This window comes from Centroberyx gerrardi, chromosome 9, assembly GCF_048128805.1.
Source record: "Centroberyx gerrardi isolate f3 chromosome 9, fCenGer3.hap1.cur.20231027, whole genome shotgun sequence".
Classification (NCBI taxonomy): Eukaryota; Metazoa; Chordata; class Actinopteri; order Beryciformes; family Berycidae; genus Centroberyx; species Centroberyx gerrardi.
In genome coordinates this window covers 13,063,787-13,083,473 of record NC_136005.1, presented here as the reverse complement: position 1 = coordinate 13,083,473, position 19,687 = coordinate 13,063,787, and the positions used below count along the sequence as shown (strand labels likewise).

The following is a 19,687-nucleotide window of genomic DNA, read 5'->3' as shown; positions in this document are numbered from 1 at the left end:
GATGAAAACAGTTATTCTTACACATGTTCTTATTGTGATAACGTGTAGTGAGTGAAATAATAGTGATATCAAACTATTCCTCATTTTGCTAGGGACCCCCTCAAACCCTCTCAGGGACCTGTGGGGGGCCCCGGACCCCAGTTTCAGAACCACTGCTGTGGGCTACTGTGGTATTGGGACATATTTTGTTCTATGCTGTAATTTATTATGAATGGCCCAAACTTGCCTGCCCTCCACGTGGGTGTGGATCTCTTTTCTCTATTGGCTGAGATCGGCAGCGTCCTAACGGAGCTCTGCTGTGATTGGCCGGGCTGCTTCAGGGCTGTGGGCGTGTTTTAGCGATGGTGGAAGTGGGATACTTTGTGACAATGTTCATTGTCGATTTTTCATTGGAGCTGCCGTGGGTATGAGTGCGCGGCGGAGAGCCTCTCAGTATTAAGCCGTATGGGGCTTTGCAGCTTACAGTTCGTGTGTTTTGTCCTTTAAAGCTTGCAAAAGCTTCCAAAACACCAAGGGGAATTTTTAGCTTTTTTTTATTTGTCCTCTCATTTTCTGTCTCAAAGGTAACCGTGTTCGTAAATGAGCGTCCATGGCATTTTTTCCTGACAAATACTTGCGTTTCTGACAGGCATTTACCCATCTATGTAGCATCTGAGACATTGGCTTGCACGTTGGAAAAGGCAACAAAGGAAAAAAACACTTAACACAAGAAAACCGAGCCTTATGTAGTTGACTTTCCTGGCTGGGGGAATATTCTCATGATAGTGACCGGAGAGAAGACGGACTGGGTTTTATTCTGGAGAAAGGAGGCACCAAGAGAGAGAGAGAGAGCGCTCCCTGAATGCTCCCTTTGATTTGCAAGCAGACCCTCTCTCTCTAACACAAGGGACGGTCGCAGAAAGAACGGATCTGCTTCTTCATCCTCCTCACCTTCTTCATCTCCCGCTCTGCTCGTCTTGTCTCCCCCTTCTCTGACCACAGGCTATCGGATGGACCAGCATCCCAGCGCCCGGAGCTGCACCAGTCGCGGGGCTTCGTCCTGCGAGGCCGTCCCGACTGAACCCTCCATGAATCTGTACATCCACTCCACCACCGGCACACGCTTCGAGCTCTCCCTGCCCCTGGAGGAGACTGTGGAGGGACTGAAGAGAAGACTGTCTCAAAAACTCAAAGTACCAAAAGAGAGACTCGCCCTTCTTCACAAAGAAACGTGAGTAAACCTGAAAATTGTAAATATTGAAATGTAGTAGGGAATAAACTGTAACCTCCAGCTGGTGAGCTCCATCACCAATATAAACAAAATAAAAAACAACATTAATGTATGCCTCCCATTATAAGACCCTAACTTGAATTCGTTTGATACAACTTACTATACATTTACCTCATAAAGATTTATGTCAGTCTAAAAGGGGTAAACTATTCCGCAATGAAAAATGTGGATAAATTGAGTTTAGGTGGGTTTAGCCTCCGCTACCTTCCGGGTTATGTTGTATATGGTGTATGTGTATGTATGTATGTATATGTTAAAGCCTATGTAATATAGGCTAGTTTTAATGTGTTCTACAATTTGCATTCATCGGAGGCTGAGCTCTCGGATGTTTCAGGGACGACCTTGGCTGCTTTTGTCAGCAATATATTCAAGGGAACATGCTATTGACCACCAGGACGCGCGGTATTGGAATTACGCATATGGGACGCACCGGTCACTGGAGCAGTATTGACGAGACGATCCGCAGACTTGCATCGATTCATCCCTCGTTCATTATAAATACCGAACCGATTGAATTGCTAATACTGTGCAAATCAAACACGTTAAACATTGATGAGTGAAGTCACACGGGCAAGGATAGGTGCGCACTGTAGCCTATGTTTTATTTACTGTGCTGCAGCATGGGCATAGTGTTTAACTGACAGACAGACTTTTGGGATCACACATTTATTGAATAATAGAAAGATGGGTGTATTCAGTAGTAGCTTTTGTGCTTTTGAAATGCGTAAAACGGGGTTTTCCTGCATAGTGGTTTAGTTCTAGGGTAACAGCGGGTAGAAACAGAATAACTTGTTGGTTTCAGTGGATGCAGGCGTGAAGTAGCAGGCTATAGAGTCCCTTTAAAGGCTGGGCCAGCCTCCTGAGCACTTGGAAGCTGCTGCTATATTATTCAGATTACGGGAGCGCTGCATGGACAATGGGCGTAGTTAAACAACGCCTTGCCCTTTTATTATTTAAAACTAACTGAAACTATGAAACTATAGTATTAGCCGGTTCCCAAATGAATCGGGCTCAGGTTAAATGGGCTAACAATGGCGCGGGGGGTGGTATGCAAAAACAAAAAACAGGGGGCTTTATTACATGCAAACAGTCCGCATTGTTTTTCATCCCCCTCCCTCCATGTAATCACCCAACAAATCACATCATCCTTTAAAACCTGAAAACCCCCTTTTTAATCCCCCTCCTCCTCAAACAGTAGACCTACAGTAATTCCAGTGCTGAGTGCCTTTGTTCAGCTGCATGGGGTGAGATTTGGGTCATGCCTGTACAGTAGGCTGTCCTAAACATGTTCCAATATAGGAGGCAAAGAGTCACTACACTTGGCTGTGAGTGGTTATAGTGCATCATCACTGACCTGCAAGAAAAAATGAGATTCATTCCCTCACTGTAGGATAGATACTCTTGCTATGCACCAAACAATAAAGACAAAAGCACTGGAAATACCATAGGCTGCATGGCTAAACTGCCTGTAGAACTGCATAGGCTGCTGCCATAAGGATCAGCAGTTCACCAAAGAACAATAGACTTGTAATGACAGTAATATATTTTTTCATACTCTGATTTTTTTTGTTCTTTTTATTATTTTCTTATTTAAAGATTGTGGCTTTGTTTTCAACATAGAGCTTCTGTCCTCCAGTTCCGTAAGTCAACTCAAAACAGCAAAAGAAAATACTTACCTCCACTTAGGCAAGTGGCAGTGGTGCCAAATATCCACTGCGAGCAGTTGTCAAACTCCACTATACTCGAAATTGAAATATGACAGCCCAATCAATACTTCTCTTTCAAGGAGCTTTTCACCCACGGCTCTTTTTCAAACTAGTTTTGAAGTCTGTCTGCCCCCCTGGCTGAAGGGTGTTTGTGTGTCTGAAGAGAGAAGATATTGTCAGCACGGTCTAATTATGTTGTTCTCTTTAACCGCAGGCGACTAAGTTCAGGCAAACTCCAGGATCTCGGGATCTCAGATGGGAGCAAGTTAACACTTGTACCAACAGTTGAAGCAGGCTTAATGGTAAGGCTCACTAAACTGTATAATTGTATTTAGTTATACTGGATAGTTATTTGGGGTCCAGCTCATAATAACATACTCATTGGTGTATTATTATTATACAATTGCAGATTCATTTCTCTGCTTAATTAATGTCTGCTCATTTTTAGTCCATTGTTTTACACCCCCTTTCCCTCTGTGCACTGCAGTCTCAAGCATCAAGGCCTGAACAGTCAGTGATGCAAGCCTTGGAGAGTCTAACAGAAACTCAGGTAAGAGGCCGTCTCTTTGTGTTGACTTTTACATGATTATGGATGTAACAGAGTCAGTATGCTACTATGACTGCAATGTAAACCGAGAGCTTTGTGCCTTGTGTGTCTGTGTTTGCATTGGAGGCATGGGAGGTTGTAGCTTTGGATAAATAGAGTTTATGTAGAGCAACACCCAGATAAGAGAGAGAGAGAGAGGGGGAGAGAGAGATGAGCAGGCTGCACAAGCCTCTTTACCTGTCTAATCTCAGCCTCTTAAACAAGCCCAGCCAAGCTGGACATCCAGTGTGAGCTGTCAGGATATAATAAGCAGCAACACCCTCCTGTATCCTAGTAACATCTGTGAGTGTGTGTGTGTGTGTGTGTGCGCACGTACAAATGAAGGCAGCCCAGGCAAACGCCACCCAAGAAAGGCTTGTTTGTGAGCTGCTAAGAGGACCAGCACATAAGACTCACCTCCACCCTTCTGTTTATACCTTTATCTAATCTCTGTCACTCACTGTATTTCATGCTCCAACACACACACACACGCACACACACACACACAAGTTTCCAGGAAGTGTTTTGTGGCTGCATGCACATCGAGTGTAGCCTTACTCACTCATAAACAGAGAATTGGATTGTCAGATGACAGGCTTCTCAGTCAATATTAGCATAGGCTTCCTGGAAGCATAGCGTGCAGACATGCCTAGAGCGGGCCCTACACCCTATACTTGCACCGCAGTGTCTCTGTGAGCCTGATAAAATACAGTATACATATGAGTCAGTCTGGCATGACTCACTAATATGATCAATAGTGAGAATAAAGTGAAAAAAGGCATGAGTTCTCCTCGCTGGCCGCAGAGAGAGAGCGCGAGGGGCGATGAGGCTGAATGCACACAGACAACAGCGGTGACGTATGAAGCGCTCTCTGCAGCTGACTGACTGGCTGACTGACTCAGGTCGACTTCCTTTGTAGCGTTGGGTAACCTTGAGATGTACGTAACTGCATCAGTGATGCGCTGCTGACTGATGTCAAAACAGCGCAAGGTGGTGAAATTGGATGCTGATGTAACAAGCTAAGTGTGTCAATGATGCAGCAATGCTCACATCCCGATGAATTTGTCAGGAGAGTGATGCATTTTGCTGAGAAGTTTTGTCAGAGGATGTGGTTTGTTGGTCGATAGGGGAGTGTGGCTCAGTGTGGCTTCGTTCCCTGCTGATAATTTTATGGTGGAAATCCTGGCTTGTTGTGTGTGTGAACTCAGCATGCTTCTCGTAGCACTGACAGCAGATGACTGAGTGTGTGTAGGTGTGTGTAAATGGATGTGTGTATGTATGTGTCTCTCTGTGCGTGTGTGTGTGTGTGTGTGCATGTCAGGGTGGTAGTGGGCTGGAAGCAAGCCTTGCCCATCATGTGGTACGCCTTCGCTGGGCAGTCATGAGTGACTGTCATTTTTACCAGAGGCAGATGACAATTCAACTGCCAACCCAGGAAGGCTTCTTTCTCTCTCTCTCTCTCTCTCTCTCTCTCTCTCTCTCTCTCTCTCTCTCTCTCTCTGGTTCTCTCTCTCTCTCTCTCTCTCCCTTTCTCAATTTCAATTTTCAATTTCAGTGTGCTTTATTGGCATGAAAGTTCACAAACAATGTTGGCAAACCACCAAGATAAATATATTATATACGTATTTATAAATACATTATATTCCCTGCCCTTTGTATCAGTGTGTGTGTGTGTGTGTGTGTGTGTGTATGTATGTAACCTCCCTCTCGCTCTCTGAAATGAGTCAGAAGCCTGAGCTTGCTTGTTGTTTCTCACAAATGGCTTACTGTATTGTACACTACTGTTGCATTCACATTTCCTGTACTATTAATCACAGTCCCACGGCGGGGATAGAAAGAATAAAGGGCAGAGTAAGAATGATAGCAGGGTAAAAGGTTAAAATAAAGGCATAAAGCTGCTTTAGTGTGTTTTTATCCAGGGAAATTGATTCCTCTTTATAATTCATGAGGCGGAATGGAATGATATAGATTGCGGAGAGATTACAGATCCGAGTAAGATTAGAAAATAGGAACACAAAAGCTTTCCCTCATTTCCTCTCTCTCCCCAACTCTGGGGCTATCAAAAATCAATCAATGCACTTAGCTCTTAAAAGTGTCTGATACGATAACTGATATGCCCATACACCCAAAAATAGCCGCAGTGCGATGTGGGGCGGTTGTATAGCTGCGGTGGCCTCAAGAGCAGCAAGCGGGTTATCAGCCCCAGTCCACCCACCCATCTTTTGGTTACGTGAGGTCTGGCTGGGAGATCGGATGTTTTGCCAGGAAGTGATGTGTGTCTTCGTGGAAGTGGCGGCTGGACGGATCGCCTCATGTCTCCTTTATCAGGATTCTGGGGAGTCCAGCCCTAACGGCTAGCTGGCCAACCAGGGCGGAAACATGACAGCTTCCAGGGAGAGGGCTATTTCAGACTTCTGTGGAGCAAGACAGATAGAAAGTGTTTTATGGAAAGGGAGCCCAGGCAATTATTGAAATGCTTTTTTTTTTTCCTTCGCTCCCTCTCCCCTTCTTCTCCTTCCTTCTCCCTCTCTCGCTTCTGCTTAACAGCTCTTCCAGGGCCCTATAATTTGAATGTGCTGTGGTTTGCAAGTCTGGCTAACTGGGCTGTGTAGCCGCCTCAGTTTGACCACGATGGCTGGCTTCTATAGCGAGGACGACTCAGGCTGCGTTAATTCCTCCCCTGGCATCGCAGTAGACTTTTCTCATGACATCTAAGCTGTATTAAGCCACTACCTCCTGACAGCCCATCAAAACGGCCATATTTTCTACTCTCTTCTCCTTCTGTCTGCCAAATAGAGGTTGTGTGTACGGCTTACATATGCACTCATGCGCATGCACACACGCACACGCATACACACACACACACACCACAGAATTGACAGGGTATATTTAAGAGGATTTCTCAGGCTGCTTGGAGAATGAGAAAATGTCTGATCCTAGTAGTAAAATGAATGTATATTTACAGGACAAGCAGTGAAGGGAAATGAAAGTAATATTTGCTATTTCTGGGCATATGTAGGCAGTGACATCAGCTCTCCATATATTGATCTCTGTATTTGACAGAAAGAGAAGGATTATGTGTCCCTCTCTGCACACAGGGACTATTTGCTCATTGATGCACATTGATGTTAGAATGAAAGCCAACCAGGCAGGCAGGCAGGCATCACCCTCACCATCCCCCATTGCCCTTCCCCCATACAGCCACCTCTTTGTTCCTGTCTTAAAGCATGAACACCAAACCTGCCCAGCTGACAAACCCTCTAACACAGAACAATGATTGAGGGTCAGTCTTTAAGTTTGGCTCTCCCCCATGACCTCCTTTCATCCTCCATACATCTATAGGCCTTGGCTATACCCAATTGACTGCAGCTACAGCGGCGCATACCGGTTTCAAAATCAATGCGCGGCCCAGCTGGAGGGAGGCTCGGCGGGCTGCAGATTGACAAATTTTGCCTTGAAGAGTAACACAGATTGCCTTGGGAGGAGGCGGTGTGTTGCCACTCCTCGCATCCCCGTGGAATACGTTGTTACATAGCTGTTCTACTTTTCTCCCTCATTCCCCCCCTTGAAGACATCGCTGCTGCCGACTGTCTCCTCCAGTCCTCCTGTACTCCCCTCTTCCTCCTCCTCCTCCTCCTCCTCCAGGAACGGCAGTCCAGAATACGGCACAGCTTTGTCATTGTGTCTGGAAGTGGACAGATGCAAACTAGTGGGATCTAACAATCTGCGGGGAGTCACCTCTGGGTCACCCGCTCCTCATTTCCTCTACTCCGCCTCCCTCAGGGGGTGCCATGCTGGGCCAGACAGGTGGAGGAGAGGAGAGGAGAGAGAGAGAGAGCTCAGTGTACAAGTCTTTCTGTGGTGTGTTTTGTGTGTGTGTGTTCTGTAGGTTAGAGGTAATGGGGAGGATGAGTGCACATGCCTGCATGACTCAGAGATGAAGAAATAGAGGACAGTCTGATGAAAGGATGGAAATAAAGAGGAAACAGGGCAGAGGGCATTTTGCTGAGATATCTGCCACTGGAGAGATTTAGCTTACTACTCTGACTAACATTTTATAGAGAAAAGTGGAGATTGTGGAGAATGATGTGTATATGGAAAACAAATTTGTCTGTGTATGTGGGTGGGTGGGTTAGTGGGTACGGGGTGCACACACATGCAAGTGTGTGTGTTGTGTGTGTCTCTGTGCCTGTACATGAGTGTGTGTAAAACAGCTCAATGCAGTTGGTCAAATATGTTTCTTTTTCCAGTCCTGCACCCTGTACCCACCTTATCTAGATGCTAGTTAGTCAGCCAGATGGACGCTACTGGAAATCATTGGGGAGTAATTGTATTGAGGATTTGGGAGTGGAAGGAATTGAAAAATGACTGAGTCAGTCTGTTGGTCAATATGAGAGGATCCTCCCCTTTTTATAGCACACAGCCCCCTCTGTCCTTCTCTCTGCCATTGAAATGAAGGCTTTTTATATGCATGCAGCTAAAGAGAGGGAGTCTTTGCTCTTTAGAATGGTAATACATGCCTTTTTGTTACCTAAATGAAAACTACATAAATTAATTTGTCGCTGAATGTGTAAATCAAATTGTGTATGGAATGAAAGACAATGCTGATCTGAAGGCCTATTCAGCCCCTACTCATGTAAATCCTGGCCTTGAAAATTGCATTAATAAGCTGATCACGGAGCATTTTTGCACCTGTATAATCCCCTTTGTGATGCTTATACACACTGTGGGTGGGGGATGCTGGGATGGGTGGAGGGAATCAAGGTGTGTTGTAAAGCAATCAAGGAAGAGATAGATTTTGCGGAGGATTTCATTGTCCCATTGTGTGTATTTATCCGTGTGTGTGTGCGTTCTGATGTGTATTTTTGATGTCTCTGTGTCTGTGCGTTCCCTCGTCCAGCAGCCGGGGAATCTTATGTGTCTATATTTGAGTCGTGACCGTCATTGTTTTCCATTCCCTGGCGGCACTGAGCCTTTGTGATTCAAGTAGCAGGCGTCGTGACTAGTGGGGCTACTGTGTGGGAGGATGGAGGCCAGGAATATCACATCTGATGGCCACCACCCAGTCTAATGAAGCCAATTAGGCGCACACTACTGTGGAACCAGAGAGGCTGGGGTCAAGGCTTCTGTCACCGCCGTCTCCAAAGACCCGGGTCAATTCACTCACTCTCAAATTCAACTGGAGAAAGAGAGTGTTTTCTAAAGACATTCTCTGCATTCTCTGGGGTTATTTCTCTCTCCCTCTCTGCTTGCTTTCTTCCCTCCATCCTCCTCACACTCCCCACCCCTCTCCTGCCGGGTGGACTACGGCCTGTCTCCTCCTTTATTGGCTGTACCCCCTCTGAACTAGACGTGACTAGAAGCCTATTTCTGATGCTCATTCTGTGTCTCTGCTCCATCAGTGAGAAAATTCACCTTCGTCTCACGCAGATGAGATGTTGTTTTCTCTGTCTCCCGTTGTTGCCGCTGATGATGTTGTTTTTACACGTATCCACAAATCTCGGTGGCTGGTTACAGAAGCTGCTCGTTGTTGAGCTATGCCCCCCTCCCCTTTCCCCACCAACACAGGGCCTTGGTTAGAATGTATTAATCAGTGGGTATCAAAGGCGCTGTGCATCAGTGGAGTGTTTATGAAAGAGGGGAGTGTGAGCAGCAGGTGCTGTCTTACTGCAGGCAAAGGAGAGAGAGAGAGAGAGAGATTTCTTTGCTGTTGCTTGACTTGAAAGGGAGCTAATGCAAGAGGGTTGGGGGTTGAGAGGGCCGTATGTGTGTGTGTCAAACAGCTCAATGCAGTTGGTCAGTTGGATTGTTGTCACAGTTGGAGCGTGAGGAGTGTGGGCTTTAGCAGGAACCTGATCATTATGAACTTTGCCATTCTGATCTCTCTTTTCACTCAGCCGATCAAATTCAGTGATGGCCAGCTGGTCCTCTCTTGCTCCTCTTGCCCCCTCCGTTTCTTATCAGGCAGTATTACAGACGCCTATCTCTCCAATGGGGCCTTTGAAGAGCACCCGGCCCGCTTTTAGGATTTGGGGCATGATTCAAGTCATTGATTTTTTTTTTTCCTCTTCTCTTTTGAGAGCCTGTTATTGCATCTTTAGCCAGTGTATATCTGCAGAGAGACTATCAATAGTGTCCTGGTGCGATCAAAACATCTGGGTCGATAGCTGGGTTAATAAGCAGAGGGTTTGAACCCAACCTCTCACCTGGCTGTTTGATAGGTGAGCAGCTGCATTGGCTGCATTGGAGCCAGAATACGGCTGGAGGAGACTGCTTCCTCCTCTGAAGGCTTCCCTCACTCCACCCGTCTATCCTGCCCTCCAATCCTCTATCCTCTTTTCTCCAGCACAAAGCTGCTCAGTTGTTCATGAATGTCAGCTCAGTGCTGCCAGCGCTCTCTATCCTTCCCTCCCTCTCCCTCTCACCCTCCCTCAGTCTCTCGACGTCTCCTCCTCCCTCTCTCCTTATCTCTCTCCCTTAGTTCGCTTAGTGTGCAAAGGAAGAACGACTGCAAATGAGTTCCTTGAACCACAGGGACCCCAATAAATAAAACTGTCAGCCAGAGATGTCGAGAGAAAAAAAGAGAGAAGGAGCCAGAGGCACACTCTCACTGAATATTTCATCACCCACCACCACCACCACTCTGACACCCTACCCCCATCTCCCGCATCCCCCATCCCCCTCGACATCCTTGCTCCCTCCTTCTCTCCTGCCATCCTCCCCCTTTGCCTCCATCTTTGCTCCACCCCTCCTCCCCTGGCCGCCCCTTATCATATTCTCCCCCGTCACTGCATAGCAACCAAAGCCTGCTGCTAAACAAAATGCCACCCCGGTCCCCAACAACCAAAACAAAATGGTTGATGGGGATGGCTTGGAGGTCAGTTTGAGAGAGGAACAATGATGGTAATGAGGGGGGACGGCTCTTTATCAACACCTGTATATCACTGAATAGACGCCTCTGTCATTACATTGCCCACATATTTTCAATGAAATATAATCTCCTTTATGTGTTGTCTCTGTTCTGAACAAACGCAGACCTTGTTCTTATGGCATGACCTCTTGTCTACCTCTTCTCTTTGCATACCGCTGGTGCTACATCAGAAAGAGAACAATGACGGGTTGGTCTGTCTCTGTCTGTCTTAACACAACAAAAGTGGGGCCCTCCACTCTCCTTGTCTTGCTTCTCTCATAACAAGCCACTACAGACAGCCTTAAGTTGCTTTTGTACAGACTTGGAATTTGTCGAGTGTACTACGAGGAGCACGGTGGAGAAAGAAATGGAGGAGGAGGAGGAGGATTGCAGACTCAAAGACAAGCGGAGAAGCTCTCTTTTGTTTGCCTGTGATGTTCCAGAAAGCTCTATCTGGTGTTTGTCCTGACGTCAGCGGTAGCCAGCCACATTTTCTGTCTTGGCTGTGCTCCTGAGAGCAGACAGGCATGTTTGGACTGGAGCTGAGCTGCTAGCCGAGACCTCTGGGAATCATCCGCTAGCCAGCTCTCCAGCTCCAGAGGCCCCCCGTCAACCCCCCCCTCCTCTCTCTCTCTCTCTCACAGTCTCTCTCCGTCTGGGAGAGGCTTGCTGTTACACGATCACTCTAGCCAATCTAGCCTCTGGCAGGCAGGCCGGCCTGTATCATCCTCCGCCTCCTCCCTTCCCTCAGGAAACAGGCCCTATTTCAGGTGTTCCACTCCACAGCCCCCGGCTCCCAGCTACACAAGCTGTTCGCCCTCCTTTTCGGTCGGAGGTGTTGGGAAATGACATGTCAGGCGAAACTGATGCGGGCCTTAGTTTGGAAGACTGGAATTCCACACCTGAGGGCTTGTTTTGGCTTCTTTTGTGTATTTTTTTGAGGGAATAGAAGGCGGAACCGCAGAGATGTGAGAGTGACCGATGGTGGAAATGGTCAGATTATAGTAGTTGAGATCCCCCTGTCATTTTCTCTCCGAGGGAAATGTCTATGTTTATGTGGGTTTGTGGCCTTTTAATTTCTTACCTAAAGAAAACGTTGTGGTGGGTGGTGTGTGTGTGTACGTGCGGAGACCCCATGTGAGTCAGACAGATGGTTACAGAGGAGGAGATCTCTGCATGCATTTTTAGCTTGCATGTATGTGAGACTAAGCGGGGTTTGCGTGAGCAACTTAAAAATTGACTTTATGAGTCAACGACTGAGACGCCAAGACCAGGAGTGACAAACCCACTGAGGGAGGGAGAGATGGAGGAGGGAAAAAGAGAAAAACCAAAGTATGAGGGAGAAAGCTTGTCTCTCTAGCAGGCTAATTTGAAGTCTGCCATGTGGTGTTGGGAGCTCTGTAGGAGTACATGAATTTCATCTTGGTGGTTTTGAATAATCCACACTAGTCATTAAAGGCTAATCAAGACGCCTCTCTATCTTTATGTTTCTCCTGCCCCCCTCTCCCTCTCCTTCACTCTCACTCACTATCTCCCTCTTCTCTCTCCAGTTAGTCTTCCCCAGGCATGTCAGATAGTGATGTGTCATTGCTTCCATCCCACACACACACACACACACACACACACACACACTTAGAGAGCGCGAGAGAGAGAGAGAGAGAGAGATGAAGAGCAAAGACACACAATCTCCCTCCCCTCCAAACTAAACACTGGACTACCAGTCTCCCTCAGGGCCTCTGACTTTGTATATGGGTGAGTGTGTGTGTGTGTGTGTGTGTGTGTGTGTGTATTGGGGGTTGGCAAACTGCCGACTCATTCTCTTGACAGCTGTCAGTCAGAGACACAATCAACGTCTCCTCCCCCTCCGCTCCTCTTTTCTTGCTCCCTCCCCCTCTCACCCCCAGCTTTTTTTCTCTTTCACACACACACACACACACACACACACACACACATCCTGTCTGTCGGGTCACAGGTGACCTTTTTGTACATGGAGTTTCCTAGAGCCATCTCATCTAACACCCTGCTCTGTTCTCCGCCTCACTTCACACCCTGCCTTGGCTCAACAAGAACACAATGTTTCAGGGCCTGTTGAGTTTATTGTTTTACCACGGCAGGGTAATCATGGCAGGCGTGGACTGTATCAACAAGCCATTAGTCCCTGAGTTTACACTCTGACATGCCAGTTTCTGTTTAGCTGCCAGTCTCCTTTTAGATATGGGGAGTTTTAGCCATTTTGGGTGTTATTATTTAGTTGTTGCGACACAAACCGTCAGATGTCCCCGGCCCCCTCGTCCTCTCACCCGCCTCTCTTCTCCCTCTATCCTCTTTTCCACGGCGTGTCAATACCAATGTGCAAAGGTCACCCTGGCTACAGAGAGGCAGCGGTCGATAGAGAAATGAATAAGCAGAAGAAAAGGGAGAGAAGTGATGGAGGGCAGAGCCTGGTGATTCACAGGGTTAACTACGGGCCAGCGTCACACAAGCACACTCCAAAGGCTGCAGGGTCTTTGGGGGGAGCGCCACCTTTGCTCTCCTTCACTCTCCTTCACTCTCCTTCTCCCTCTTTTTATGTATTTCTCTATGGCTTACCTTCTCTGCTTTGTCACTTTCTGTTTCTCTCTGTCTCCTGCCCTCTTTGTGCTCTCTCCTCCCCTCCTGTAGCTTTTCTGTGCTCCCTTCTGTCTTTCTCTTACCCCCACCCCACCTCTCTCACCCTCGCTCCCTCCCTTCCTCCCTCTCTCAGGACTGAAAGCACACAGGCAATAGGGGGTGTTGAAACCTTTTTGGACAGAGGCGTCACTTTGTATTAGCCAAAGCCTGTTGTTTCTTTTTTGCTTCTATTTGGGGAGAACCTGAGACGTCATTACTGCTGAGTCTTCAGGACCCGAAGAAGCTTTCTGACCCCTGAATGCCTCTCCCTAGACAATACACACACACACGCACGCGCGCGCGCACACACACACACACACACACACACACACACACACACACACACACACACGCACATCAGCAGTGAGTGGCAGGACACAGCAGCAGAGCCACAGACATGCAAGCAAGGGCAAGGGAAGGGGAGGGGGGACAAGAGAACTTTTGTTGTTTAGTGTGAGTCCTCCAGCCAAGTCGTGACAACTCCGCTATCCTGTGTGTATTTGTGTGTGTGTGTCTGTCCGGGCCACGGGTGGGTCAGTCGGGGCCTCCACACTTGGCTCCTGTTGCCATTCTCAGAGCTCCAAAAATGGGCAGCCCTTCCAGATCCGCCGCAGACCCGCGGACAATCAGCCATTCTGTGTGTGAGAGGCAGGCGGGGTGTATTTCCTGGACGCAGGGCTGATTTTTCAGGCCCTGGGCCAGACAGAAGGGTGGCCTTTGTCTCTGTGCTGAATGGCACTGCAGACTAAGAACTGACTGAGGGGCAGTGGGAAGCAAGCAGGAGTGGGCTGTGTTTGTGTGTTTGTGTGTGTGTGTGTTTGTGTGTGTGTGTGCTTTCCAATGGATCTCTTCATCCACCCCACCCTAACAGATGTAAATAGGCCAGTGTTAGAAAATGGTGATTGATTGCAGGATGGGCTAATGTGGTGTGTCTATCTCTTTCTACTAGAGGGGGACTGTGTGCCGTTCTGTGTATTTGAACTGCCATCCATGGCACAGGCAGTTCATTTACAAAGGAAAAAGTCAACACGCATAGGAGATACTCTCTCTCTCTTTGAAAGGCTTTGGCTTTCTATGGATAGTTTTGGTGGAGTTTGTCAATACCACTGTGTCAATAAGTCATGTGTACCGCTTTTGTCATTTGCCAAAGTAGTTTTGTTTTCTAGGAACCAGGTATATGATTGCAGTCACTCAATGTCTCTCTCTTCCTGTTTGCTCTCTGCAGGTCAGTGACTTCCTGTCCGGCCGCTCCCCCCTCACCTTGGCGCTGCGTGTGGGCGATCACATGATGTTCGTCCAGCTCCAGCTGGCGGCGCAGCAGTCCGGCGGTCCCCAGCTCCAGCACAGACACCTCATCGCCCGGGGCAACGCAGAGAGCGCTATGGGACAGCCCACAGGGCAGCCCCGCGTCCCCCACCCTCACCCGCACTCCCACCACCACCCCCACCCCCACCCCCACCCACACAGTCACCCCAACCCCCACTTGTCCCAGCCTCACCCGGTCCCCTCCACTCCCTCTCCCCCCGGCTCCCCCTCCTTCCCGCTGCCCTCCACGCACCAGCCGCTCCCTCCCATGTACCACCAGTCGCCCTCCTCCAGTCACTGTAGCCCCCCTACTCCTCCTCCTCCAGCCCACTCCCCACGCCCGTCCCACTTGCCCGGGGGTCTGTTCCGCTCACCCCACCATCATCATCATCATCATCATCACCACCACCACCAGCCTTCCTCAGGCCAACCCAGCCCCCAGAGCAGCCAGGCCAGCCCTGTAGCCCCAGTCCTCTGCCCTGAGGTGAGTCTTAACAATGTAATGGCTGTACAAAAAGCCAGGGGTTAGGGGTTCGATTCCCTCTGGAACCGTGCATGCTAAAAACACGAGACTGTAAGGTGCTTTGGATTAAACTGTCCACTGAATGCCATATTCTCTGTTATAAGAGTTACAGTGGCTTTAAGTGTACATAAATATACTGACGTCATCATATCCACTTAACCTTCTCATGAATGAGCAATGGAGGCGATGGGTTATGACCGTTTGACCTGAGTCTCATGCACACAACTAAATCATCCTCCATTAAATTGATTAGATTAGTGGGATATCCTAGCAGCATGAGGGCAAACCCGTGGTTTACTCAGGTCTCGGGAAGGTTTACACGTGATGTGTGCGCACTTCCAAACCAGACTCCAGTCCAAACAATTACTCCCCACAGAGGTACAGTCTGCTTCCCAAATGTACACACAGGCACACACACACACACACATGCGTAGGCACACAGCCATAACCTAGGCAAGGCAGGGGGGCATGGCGTCCATGTGACCTCATCCAGCCCAATGGGATGAAAGGGGAGAAGAGAGGGAGAAAAATAAAGTGAATGAGAGAAAAAAGAGGGGAAGAGAGACAGTTAATGAATTAGAGTTTGTTTCCAGGCGTAGGTTGTTGTCTCATTGGTCATTAACCTTTGCAGCCCTTTATTTGGCAACTTTAAGAGGCTAAGTTTGGCTTTAAGAACTTTAAGAACAGCTACATACACACATACACACACTTTGTTGTCTCCAACAACCAACTTTGTTATTTACTTTCTCTCACTCCCCGAGCTCCAGTTTTTGGAAAGTGGAACAGAACCAGATGTCAGTGGACTATGTGGGAGAGTTTGGTTCACAACAAGGGAGATAGAAAGACAGGCCAATGGAGCAATGAGAAAAAGGAAACGGCTATTCCTCATCTGGCTCTCACGAGCTTGACACACACACACACACACACACACACACACACACACAAACACTGGCCTCTGCGTGGGTTTCGATTTCACTTTCAGTTCTCGGTAGAGTGATCCAAGTTAAGGCGAACTAGCCAGGTTGCCAAGTTGGGTCTGATATCAGTTGGAGGTAACCAGAGATCCTCTGCCTTATGGGGCCATACCAGGACATAGGGCTCAGGTTTGCTGTTCGCTGGGTTTCTTGTAACAATCACCCTTTACAACATAGGTTACTTGCATCACCCTATACTGCAAATGTTAGTTCCGACACCCTGAAGTAATGGATACTTACAATACCCATGACAGCATCTTGGGACATAGCGTGCATCATATCTAGAGTGTAGGTCAGAACATGGTTTGCAACATTGCACAGTTCATGTTATGCATGCATGTCCCGTTGCACAACTTGGTGGCTAACATACAGTATGTTACACTATTGCAATGTAGGATGAGGACATTTTTCGCAGAGACATATGTTGTGTCTTGTTTTGATTCAACAGCTTTCTCATGTGTAGAAGCCTCACTTTGTCTGTGTTGGATGTGTTTCTCCAGGCTAACTGCAGCACCAAGAGCCCCAGCAGTGGCACTAGTCCCTCGGCACGCTCCCGTAAGCCTGGCGCCATTATTGAGAGCTTTGTCAACCACGCTCCCGGAGTCTTCTCAGGGACCTTTTCAGGTGAGGGGACAGTGAGTCTAGCCAAAAACTAAGAATTATCACTGCTCTGTGCAATAGTCATGCAAACTGTGAGGTCTAGTTGGAAGCTTATTTTATGCTTCCCAAAAAAACCTTCAAAATAAAACAAAATAGACTCCAGGCTCCTCTCTCTGGTTACACTATATACTGTATATATATAGCCTAAATACTCTTGTCTTTTTCCAATCTGTTTTATATCAATAACTCAATAGCTATCTCTCCTAACTCTTTTCTCTCCCTCGGTCCCTCTCTCAGGCACTTTGCACCCTAACTGCCAGGACAGCAGTGGGCGTCCCAGACGAGACATTGGCACCATTCTGCAGATCCTCAACGACCTCCTGAGCGCCACACGCCACTACCAGGGCGTGCCCCCCTCCCTCACCCAGCTCCGTTACCAGACCCAGTGTGGCTCCCCCACCTCCCCGTCCCCCTCACCCCCTCCTTCACCCCCGGCCGCTGGCATGACGGGCCTCTCTGCCAAAGCTACCTCGGTGCCCGCCGGCAGCCCCAGCAGCCCTCCGCCGACTCTTCATCCGCTGGTGCAGTGCCAGAGCCAGATCCGCATGTGCAAACCCCCTGGTGAGTGACTCTACTCCACACTCACTATGCTCATGGAAGCATGTCATGTACAAAAAAACAGAACACACACTCACACACACACATGCACACACACACACACGCACATACACAACGGCTTTGTGTAGCCCCTGAAGCCCTTGAGAAGCAGATGTTGCTGCAGTTGTCATGGCTGTGGATGAGTATGTGTGTGTGTGTGTGTGTGTGTGTGTGTGTGAGAAACAACTGCAGTCTAAAGCTTGTCAAGGAATTTCAATGAGCTCTGTGCCTCCATTGCAACCTATAGGAGAATTCTCATCAGCTTTGTCTTTCAGTTTCTATTCACATAACATATCCTGGTTAGCTATCAGTTCTGTTATGATGATTTTGCATCATGGTCTTGTTCAAGCTGTTAGCTTCACCTTTGAGATACTGACGGGGCAACCACGGAAAAAAAAGATAAAAGAAAACACTCGTACAGAAATTGTCTTGGGGTTTGAGAGAGAGAAGAAGAGATGGGAGGGAGGGAGTAGGGGCGGGGGGGGGGGGGGGGGGGGGGGGGTTCTCCTTAGTAATGCAGTACAAGCTTCTCCAGACCTGTTCAGTCAGGCTTCACTTGTCAGGCAGCAGAGGAGATAGGTTTACCCCTTCAAGCCTGGGCTGGGCTATGTTTAGATTAGATTAGGCTTTGGATGGTTTGACTTACCTCTTAAAGATGGGGCTGGAGCTGGGGCATGTATGGACTGGGGCTGGACAAGGCTTGACATACCCATGCCCATGCCCAGGGGCAGGTCGGGGGGAGGGGTTGGAGTTAAGCGAATGTTAATTTGGGACTAGGTTTGGGTGTTATAAAGTCTCCTTTCCTTGGAGAGACACAGGATGTTGAGAGTGTCAGACAGATGTCCAGAACTGATAACATTCAGTCGGTATTGTAAGGTTAGACTGGCTGCGCCGAGAGCAACAGCATTGTCCTCTGCTGCCTCTTTATCTCCTGTTGAGGAAATCGAGCTATTCTTCTGCGAGCCGCTGGTAAATTTTGTTGAATAGACAGACGGGGAGGATCCTTGAATTGAGTGATTAATGTTTAATGTTTTCCTTTGTTTGAAAAAGTAGAAGCATACACCTCTATTGTCTGTGCATGCGGACATAGTCTGGCTGTGCCCCCTGTATTGTGACCTTCTGTTTCCAGCAGAATGGGAGCGTTTCTGCCATAGGAACTGAGCAAGAGTTCACTGAGAATGCACAGGGTTCCTCTGCATTACCCCGGGTGCCCTTACAAGTGTTCAGCGAACAGTTGGAATAACACAGGCTTATTTTCCTAACTCAGGGAAGACCCTTCCTTCACTGCCACCACCCACTCCCTCCGTCCTCCCCTCTTCTCTCTCTCTCTCTCTCTCATGCTCCTCCTTCGTCTGCACTCAACGGCCCATGCCACTCTTTCCCCCCATTGCCGTCCAAAAACAGCCTCGTCTGTAAAATCCATCTTTCTCTCTCTCTTCCTCCTATTCACCCCTCTCTCTCTTTCCATGTCTGTGTTGTGCATCAATACATTGTCTGTGTCCATTTGGCCTTTAAATAGATAGATTTATTCAGAAACGCAGTGCTGAAAGAATTTGCTTTGTGTAGTACAGGGCAGTGAGAGGAGGAGGACACGGAGGGGGAGTTTTAAAACCACAACACTAAGCCTCCATTCATCACATGGGTGTTTATATCCGGTCCATCAGTCTACCAACTGCCCACTGATTAACCAGGGCTTCCAGTGGAGAAGTAAAAAAAAACAGAAGAGGTGAAAGAACAGCCTCTCTAATGCCCTTTTCCGACTTTACTGCCTTGGTCCAAATTCCTGTTCACAGTATACACTTCCAGAAAGTGTTGTGAATGGGTAACCTGACCAACCAAGCACAGTTCAACTCACTGAGACAATGAATGTGCTGGTCTGTTAGTGTGGACGGAGGCTGTGTAGCTGCTTGTTCGCCGTTCCACAAGGAATCCTAAGGAAGCCGATGACTAAGCGCTCTGAGATGGTCTTATCAGCCAACACCTGATGGAAGACTTACTGGACTTAACACTGCAGCTTAACTCTGCTTCGCAGAAACCTGCTTCTATTCAGCCACAGGAATCACCTGTGCTTACTGTGGAGAAGTGTCTGCCTGAATGTGTGTGTGTGTGTGTGTGTAGCAGTCTAACTCAGGTTGAGACTCTTGAAAATGTCACATAGCTTGGCTGTCTCCTGAGAGCCTTTACCCTTTCCACTGCAAGTTCATGTGCGAAGGGATGAAGACAGGCGTGAATAAAAAGCTTGAACACACACACACACACACACACACACACACACACACACACACACACACACACACACATACACACACACAGCCACAAATGCCTGGTTAAAGGCTAGGCGACTAGCTTGGTTTCGTGGCTGGGTGTATAGTATTGCTGAGTGCAGGGCTTTGTCAGCCCAGGATCAGTGTTGGATTCGAACAGGAGGGCTTTGGGACGGCCTGGCAGGCTGATTGTTAGCTAAATTCCTTTGCTGAGTGTGGTGGACCTCCCCTGCACCCCCGCCT

General features: G+C 48.2%; 1 protein-coding gene across 1 annotated transcript in view; it reads left to right on the top strand.

Annotated features, from left to right (window-relative positions):
• The window catches only part of midn (midnolin), a 30,789-nt gene that overhangs the window by 2,311 nt on the left and 8,791 nt on the right, over positions 1–19,687 (top strand). The window contains exons 2-7 of the mRNA XM_071926003.2: positions 982–1,210; positions 3,191–3,278; positions 3,464–3,526; positions 14,347–14,910; positions 16,424–16,547; positions 16,821–17,144. Coding sequence (XP_071782104.1) covers positions 982–1,210; positions 3,191–3,278; positions 3,464–3,526; positions 14,347–14,910; positions 16,424–16,547; positions 16,821–17,144 — 1,392 coding nt within the window. The remainder of the gene's footprint in view (positions 1–981; positions 1,211–3,190; positions 3,279–3,463; positions 3,527–14,346; positions 14,911–16,423; positions 16,548–16,820; positions 17,145–19,687) is intronic.